This window comes from Cryptomeria japonica, chromosome 6 (genome assembly GCF_030272615.1).
Source record: "Cryptomeria japonica chromosome 6, Sugi_1.0, whole genome shotgun sequence".
Classification (NCBI taxonomy): Eukaryota; Viridiplantae; Streptophyta; class Pinopsida; order Cupressales; family Cupressaceae; genus Cryptomeria; species Cryptomeria japonica.
The window spans coordinates 265524442-265532250 of record NC_081410.1 but is presented as its reverse complement, the minus strand read 5'-3'; the positions used below and the strand labels follow the sequence as shown (position 1 = coordinate 265532250).

The 7809-nt window shown below is 33.5% G+C and overlaps 1 protein-coding gene across 2 annotated transcripts; it reads right to left on the bottom strand.

Annotated features, from left to right (window-relative positions):
- Positions 1-718: 718 nt before the first annotated feature.
- LOC131062602 (uncharacterized) lies at positions 719-6749 on the bottom strand. 2 transcript variants are annotated; one of them, XM_057996293.2, is made up of 7 exons: positions 6047-6749; positions 5840-5916; positions 5189-5312; positions 2969-3174; positions 2648-2753; positions 2411-2509; positions 719-1085 (listed from the first exon to the last, which is right to left on the bottom strand). In XM_057996293.2, the coding sequence occupies exons 1-7, from the start codon at positions 6446-6448 to the stop codon at positions 1035-1037; spliced, it is 1065 nt and encodes a 354-aa protein (XP_057852276.1). In that variant the 5' UTR covers positions 6449-6749; the 3' UTR covers positions 719-1034. The 2 variants fall into 2 exon arrangements, with proteins under 2 accessions (XP_057852276.1, XP_057852277.1); XM_057996294.2 differs by lacking the exon at positions 719-1085 and adding an exon at positions 1188-1681 and having other exon boundaries at positions 6047-6748.
- Positions 6750-7809: the final 1060 nt, after the last annotated feature.

Here is a 7809-nt window from a genome sequence, read left to right as displayed (position 1 = left end):
GCATTATGTGTGGTGTTGGGAATATCTATTAAATAGGACCAACAAAACATCAAAAGTTTGGGGGTGACTCCCTCCCAATTGATGTTTGTAATCTCATTAGTGGTGACACGCATAATAACAAAGTGGCCAACTGGACAACAAATGAGCGAGTCTATATGTTAAATAGGATGCGAAGTATCAAAAGTTTGGCTAATTTTATTAATAGTGACGGGCTTGTGTAATGTTATCGATAGTTGTTTGAGTTCTATGTGGTGTTGAGCATTATTTGTTTAAGTTATGTGTGGTGTTGAGCATTATTTGTTTGAGTTTTGTGTGGTGTTGAGCATTATTTGTCCTGGGGTTGAGCATTATACAAACATCAAATTACCATATTACAGTTTAATTATTTTTAATACAAGATTGTAATTTGAAAATTCTTCAATTTATATAATATTTAAACTTAATTTTATATGTTTAAACTTTAATTTTATTACAAAAATCACTACGTAACAAAAATAGACATACAAAAATAACCATATTTATAATTTTGTTTTAGATTTCTTTCTTAAAATCTTAAACTTCAAACAAACTTAAACTTCAAACTTTAAACTAACAATTGGACCAGAACATTTGGATAATTTTTATTTTAATAATCAAAAAACATTAAAAAAAGGTGTCCATAGGATCCCTATATTTTTGGGAACAATATAATTTGGACAATTTTGGAGGAAACCTATAATACTCAAAAACACATGCTTTTAAATATAGCATGGTGATTCCTTGATCAATTAGCTCTGAAATACACATTTCGTTTAACTAGTCGGTAGATTTTAAATTCTTTATTTATTGGCAAAATCATATCTAAAAACAAAATGCCATCTTAATGATGACATGATGGTGGCAAATGCAACTGATAACATTATTGAGAGACTGGATACAAAATTGCATGGGCTCCTCGTGACTTATGAGTCTTGTCTTTTTTAGTGAAGAAACTCTAAAAGCAGAGCCTGAACAAGACAAAAACAACACGAACACCCTCTCATTTCATTGTTTGCTCAGCTCGCACCAAATACAAGACAGCGCACACCAGCTAAACACTGCAGCAACTACTCACAACACAAAGTTTCATTCAATTAGAGAACCCAAAATATAAATTTATTGATGCAACATATAAAGCATTTAGTATTCTTTTTTGAAAAAATTTAACAAATCCAAAAACCATAACTTGGTGTGCCATATTTATATATAGTATCTAACAAAAAATGGTATACATAATCTCCTTTTGACATGTGATGTGCCTTAAAATAGCAGTATACATACAATAGAAGCTCTCTCTGATCAACATGATGTGTGGTATTCCTTCAAATACAAAAATCACCTTACATTTTTCGATATAAAATCAACAGGTGCTCATTCTCACTCTCATCAACAGGTCTGTGATAATCAAACCTACATTTCTTGGATGTTATAAATATAAACACAATCAATAGTAGTATACATCAGATGTGCTCTCTCTGATTACAAAGCAACAGGGTAACTAACTTGTGACAAAAAAACATGAAGCCTTCTCATCTTTGTGCATTGACTATAGACAATTATGTGCAAAAAGTGTTAGGGGCTGCCGCAATGTGTCATTTCCCTGTAGCTCACAAACATTTTCTGAATATTATAGCTGTGACTTTGGGCTACGTGAGGCTTTAACCTGCACATTTCCAGATTCCCAAACGCCAACCGAACCCACAGAAATCAGATCCTCTTTCTACAATACTAAATGTTTAGAGTAAATAACAAAACTACAATGACATTTGAACTACAATGACATTTGAACACTCTAGATCAGGTAACTTTTTTGTGAATACTCACTCTAGATCAGGTAATTTTTTTTTGTGAAAGACTGATAAATGGAGAACAGGAACTGGAGATATTATTTTGAAAATGGTCTAAAATTCTTTATATTAATATATTTGGCTGGCAATAGTATTAGATCATAAGTTTTGGGAGCAAAACAATAACAAAATTACAATGATAAATGAACCATCAGGTTAGGTAACTTTTTTTGTGAACACTCTAGGTCAGTTTTTGTGAAAGAGTGATAAATGGAGAACAGGAACTGAAGATTTTATTTTGAAAAATAAACAAAAACTCTTTACATAAAGATATTTGGCTGGCAGTTGTATTAGACCATAAGCTTTGGGAGTAGAGGCTGAAGGTCCGAATATAGAGGCTGATGGCACAAATAATTTAGAAGACCTTTTTCCTTTAAGATGAAAGAATACATTTCTCTGTTTAACGGAGAAGCCAGGGAAACTAAAACCAGTTCTCTACAGTCCAATGTGAATGACTTTCAAATGCTTCTAGTTAAAAACTGTGTTAAGTATTTTGTACCAACATTTTGGATTATAGTTCTACTTTTGTAGAAAGTCATACTTACCATTGTTTGTAAAGGAGATACAGCATGGCCATCTGACCCTTGAAATCTGCCTCGAAGACGTAATCTTAGTTCCCTGTTCTCATCATCTAGTAATTGCACCTGGCACAAGCCCTAAAATCTGTTAACTACTTAATTAATAATTACTAATTATGACTAGTACAAAGATGCTTTTGAATTGTCATTTTAAATAATTCCAAAACTACAAGATGTGGTTACTAGCATTTTATTGTATCTTACTTCATTCTCTGCCTTCTCAAGATTGCTCATGATGTAATTTTTTTCTTGCCTCAGGGACTGAACCTCTGCAGTTAATAGTTGAGCTGTCTTCTCAGAGGCTTCTAACCTGATATATACACAAGAAAAACACAGTTAAGCTGCAGTCCTGGAACTGCTGCATTTGCCAAAAAATGCGGAAGTTTAAAAGGCAGACGCGGAAGTTTAAAAGGCAGACCCCAAGTCTGGTGGGGATATAAAAAAACATTTTTTCTTCATGAACATAGTCTGCTAACTGATAAATAATAAAGTATCCAATACCAAATGAATTCAAACATTTCCAACCTTCCACGTAAGTCCTGTGTGATAAAAGCTTCGAAGTTTGAACAAATTATATCTATTGCTTCTTGCTTTTCTTCTTCTGCGACCTTCCATAGCCCTTTGTCAGCCATTGAGGATATGAAGGAATTGGCATGCAGCTTGAATGCCCAACTGCCTTCTTCGGTGCCATGTTTGAATATTTGGACTCCGTTTGGCTTGTCCTTTCTTCCCTATAATTTAAACACGCCATTTATCAGATCATGACTTGAAGCAGTTATAGAACTACAAACGTTCATATTCTTTGCCAACGCAATGGCAGAATCCTACATCTTTTATTTCAAGTTCTAATTATACTCAAATTAGAAAATTACAACAGATTAAACATTATCACATTTACATAATGAATTGCCCTAAGGGGGCATATATGGAAGAGAGGAAAAGCTAAAACAAGTAGAGACAAATTAATGCATGAAGCTTACCAATGATCAACCCTCATGTGGAATTGCCCCAAATCAATTCAAGTACAAGGCATTAACTGATCAATTTTTACCAGGCTATCGTTTTAAGAAAACTATTACTCAAAATGACTAACATGCGAACTTTTTCGTAATGATAATAGTTAATAAATAGAAACCAACACCTATTTTATCATTTGACGAGCTAACACCTAAATAATTTATTGTGATAGAACACACTAGCACTGGTTGGATGCTATAACGCAATGGATAGGTCTGTTGAGGTCAATACACTTCTGTCGTTTTTTATGCTAGGAACACACTTGCTTTGCTGAATAAGTCAAAATTGGCTTCAATAATAACTTGAAACCATGCTTTAAAAAGCCAAAACATGCTGATAATCAACTAAAAGGGATTAACAATTTTATCAAAGCCCGAGACACGGACTTGGTGAGGGTGACTTGGATCAGGACTCCAGATTCAACAAAAAAACTCGGTGCAAACTTGGCAGCGTGAAAATCCCAAGAGATGTAGAGTTTTTTAATAATTCAAAACTTGTTTCATGCACCCTTTATTAAATCACATAGACAAATATACATTGATCACATAAGTATGTATAAACACAAATCGTAGCTGAAGGAAATAGCACACTTAAATATATAAACATTATTAAATCTATACAAAACTCCTGGAATATCAAATCCATGACATCAAAAATTCCAAACAAATATCGAAACAATAACTAGAAGTCTTTGGCTCATAGCAGTTTGCATTTAAATGTATACAGAACTCATGGAATATGAAATCCATGATATCAAAAGTTCCCAACAAATATCAAAACAATAACTAGAAGTCTTTGGCTCAGAGCAGTTTGCATTTAAATGTATACAGAACTCATGAAATATGAGAAATCCATGATATCAAAAGTTCCCAACAAATATCAAAACAACAACAAATATCAAAACAATAGCTAGAAGTCTATGGCTCAAGGGGCTTCCATCCTTCCTACGAAAGCATCTAAGGTAGGCCGTGGATGATGTAGCAGCCATAATTTTTTTAACTATGAATATGTAAAGGTTTCCAACAAGGAATATATATTATGTAGATTTTTATGATCAGGATTCATCATTATTGGCCTATTACTTGTTTAGAAACTAAATTATTATTTACAAACATAGTAACCCCTTATGTTTTTTATATCTAGTTCAATACTGAATTATCAAACCTGATTTATGGGCCTAGAATAATGGCTCTACATTCCACAAGAAATCTAGAGAAGAATAAAACCAAAAGTGAAAAACAAGAAACCAAGAGGATGTTATAGTTCAAAAAGGCAACTACACATCCATGGTGTCATGCTGGGACATAACATGGGAGTGACATGAACAAATTGCAAAACAAACTGTAAAAAATAAAATAAAAACATTAACTTGAAAATAACTGATTGTAACTTAATGTTTAAGAAAATATGATTGCATATTTATTGCTACTGCATATGAATTACTCTAGCTGTTTATGCAATAGAGGGGCAAATATGTAAAAAATGCATGGTAGTTTAGACTTGCAAAAGGCCAAGGAAACAAAAGAGACAAGTTGTAACAGAAACTTGAAACACAACTTCTATGTTTCTAACTTTGCAAGATTCAAACAAACTTGAAACATATCCTATATCTTTCCTAAATATAATGTTGGTGGACTAAGATATTTTCATATTGGTGTATAGTACAATTACAATGTGCAATATGCCTAGTACCTATCACTTGCATATGGTTTTGGAGTGAAGACTCACAGATTTTGCAATTTCTAAAAGCGTCCGCAGTTCTCTGTTTTCTTGCTCCAATTGCTCAGTGTGCTGGTTTATACGAGCATCATCTCCGCGCCTTTTCACTAAGATTAGATGATCATTCTGCAAGCTGTTTTTGGTGAATGTGAGATGAGATAAATTAACATTTAACCAGACTGACAAGAATGGAAAGATATATAACTAGAATGATAGAGCAATTTTTGAAAATTTCAGAATCTGGACTGTGATGAATTGATAAGGTCTAGAGTGAATATATTGGTGGGCATGCAACAGGGAAACCTTGAAAACCACTATTTCAGTACACTTGAGGTCTTCCCTCGAAACATTATACAAATAGAAACACAAAACTTGCATATGCATGGAATGAAGCCATATGAATTCAACTCATTTGATTTTTCAACACAAGTAATGCAATATTTCCTTAAAAGTTTGTGTGTATATTCATTCAAGTAGTTTTTTCCAATTATATGTGATGATTGTAGTAAATAAATAAAGGCCAAAAAACAGGCAGAAGCAAATAATGAGGTCTTATTAGTTAAACCTGTGTTTCAGGCAGGGTCAACAACTCTTCATTTCGTGTATCTGGATTCCATTGTGTAGTGTTATTAAATTTTAGTTTTACTTGTATGTTAGTACCTGAGGTTTGCAGACTCGAGCTCTGTGATTCTCCGTTTGAGTATACCCAGTTCTTCATCCATCTTTGCCTTGCTCACCTACAAAAATACATCCAAGAACAGAAATCCTCAAAACAAAAGTACAAATGAGCCCATTTGAAGACATCATAAGACAAGTGAAAGAAATATGAATTTGGGGGAAAACAGGGGTTAGCAGGAAAAACAATACGGTAGAGAATTTGAGCTGCTCAATCTGGGTAAGCGCTCTTTGAAGCTCATTATTGGCTTGGATGGCCCGGTGGTTGGCTTGATTAGCCCTTTCGTCGGCCTCATCGGCGGCCTCCATAAAGACCTCTCTATCGCGAAGATACAGAGCACATTCCTTCTCCAGGCGGTCGGCCTCCTTCCGCCAACGGTCTGCCTCCGCCACATGCTTCCTGATTGCTCCCGCACAAAGGGCAGCCTCCTCTCTGGCCAGCCTCAACCTCTCCTGCAACTGCTCCCCTTGCTGCACCGCCTCCCTCTGCGCCTCCTCTGACATTGCCAATCTCTCGCCCAAACCCCTCGCGCTCACAGGAAGCCCTACTCTGTAAGCTATGCATTCCTCAATTTCCTTCTCCATTTCCATCATTCTTGCATTTCACAAGAATTGCCTGCTAATATCAATTCTGTATTGATTTTCTAGTGATAATTTCTTGTGAGCGAATTTCTAGTGATAATTTCTTGTGAGCATGTCGACCATTACAATGCTGATCACAAATAAATGTTAAATAAAGAAAACAAAATTCCTGGCCGTTTACCCATTTCTATCTACGCCTTTCATTTCACCGCGATAAAATTGTGTTTTCCACTTCGCTGCGGTGAATATTTAAATGCATCATATTTATCGCAGAGAGCCGTTGCAAGGAGCGTCCGTAGAAAATCTTCCCGTTATTTGCCCTGCTCGCTTCCTTTTAAAACCTCCGCCTTTGTCCCTAGCCCTGCTTTATTTATTTATTTAATAATTATTTTTCTTTCGAAAATCCATATAAAAAGATTTTTATGAAACTTAAATTAAAATATTAACTTGAAAAAATAATGATTTAAATTTGATTGAAGATAATTAAATCATAGTTTGTTTTTAATCATTTTAATATTTGAAAAAATTATTTTCTGTTTATTTTTAAGTAATTAATTTAATATCAAATTTTTACATAAAGTTTGGAGGGAAATTTTGGTAAATCTTGGTCTCTCTCTCTTTCTCTAATTAAATTTATTTTATTATTTAATTCAATACGAACTAATTATCCATTCATAATTTCTATTTCGTCTCTTCTTTCCTAAACAATAGCAGTGGCTACTTACTTTTTAGGAGCAGGGGAAATTGGGGTGGGGCTAGAAATTACCCCACCAACTTAGGGATGATATCTGCCACTTGTCACATATTTAAGTTTAGATTGTTAAATAAGTTTTTTAACTTTTTTTTTCATTGTAGAAAGAATAGAAGACAAAGCTATGTATCCATGAGACCACCACTTCCTTAAATTCAGGAGCTTAAATTTTTAAGCAAAATTGTGCTAAAATTTCATGGGACCACCCACTTTTAAAAATTTCTAAAAATTCTCTACAACACCCGCTCTATTTTTAGGAAGCCCCCCTCCATGGACCAGCCTAACTTCATAATTGACTTTTTTTTTTTTTTTTAAAAAAAAAATTGACTAAAGTTTTCTTTCACCATTTCTTCTATTTAAATCAATTAAATAATTTTATTATTTGCTAAAATTATTTCTTCATGAGCTAGTATTTGTAATAAGTTTGCTCGAAAGGAGCTGGTATTTGTAATAAGTTAATGAACTTTGTGATTCTATGATACTTAATACAATAAAAAATATTTCTTCATTTCAAATTCAAATTCAAATTCAAATTCAAAATTTCCCTCCATTACAAGTTTAATTAAATAATTTTTTTATTATTTAATTAATTATTTTTCAATTTATTCTACTAATTCACTAT

Excerpts from the sequence above, each read along its gene's own strand:
- LOC131062602 (XM_057996293.2), bottom strand. The coding sequence starts at position 6,448 with ATGATGGAAATGGAGAAGGAAATTGAGGAATGCATAGCTTACAGAGTA. Across the intron at positions 5,917-6,046 it reads AGCAGCTCAAATTCTCTACC|GTGAGCAAGGCAAAGATGGA; the intron begins GTATTGTTTTTC and ends GTATTTTTGTAG. Across the intron at positions 2,754-2,968 it reads ACACAGGACTTACGTGGAAG|GTTAGAAGCCTCTGAGAAGA; the intron begins GTTGGAAATGTT and ends TGTATATATCAG.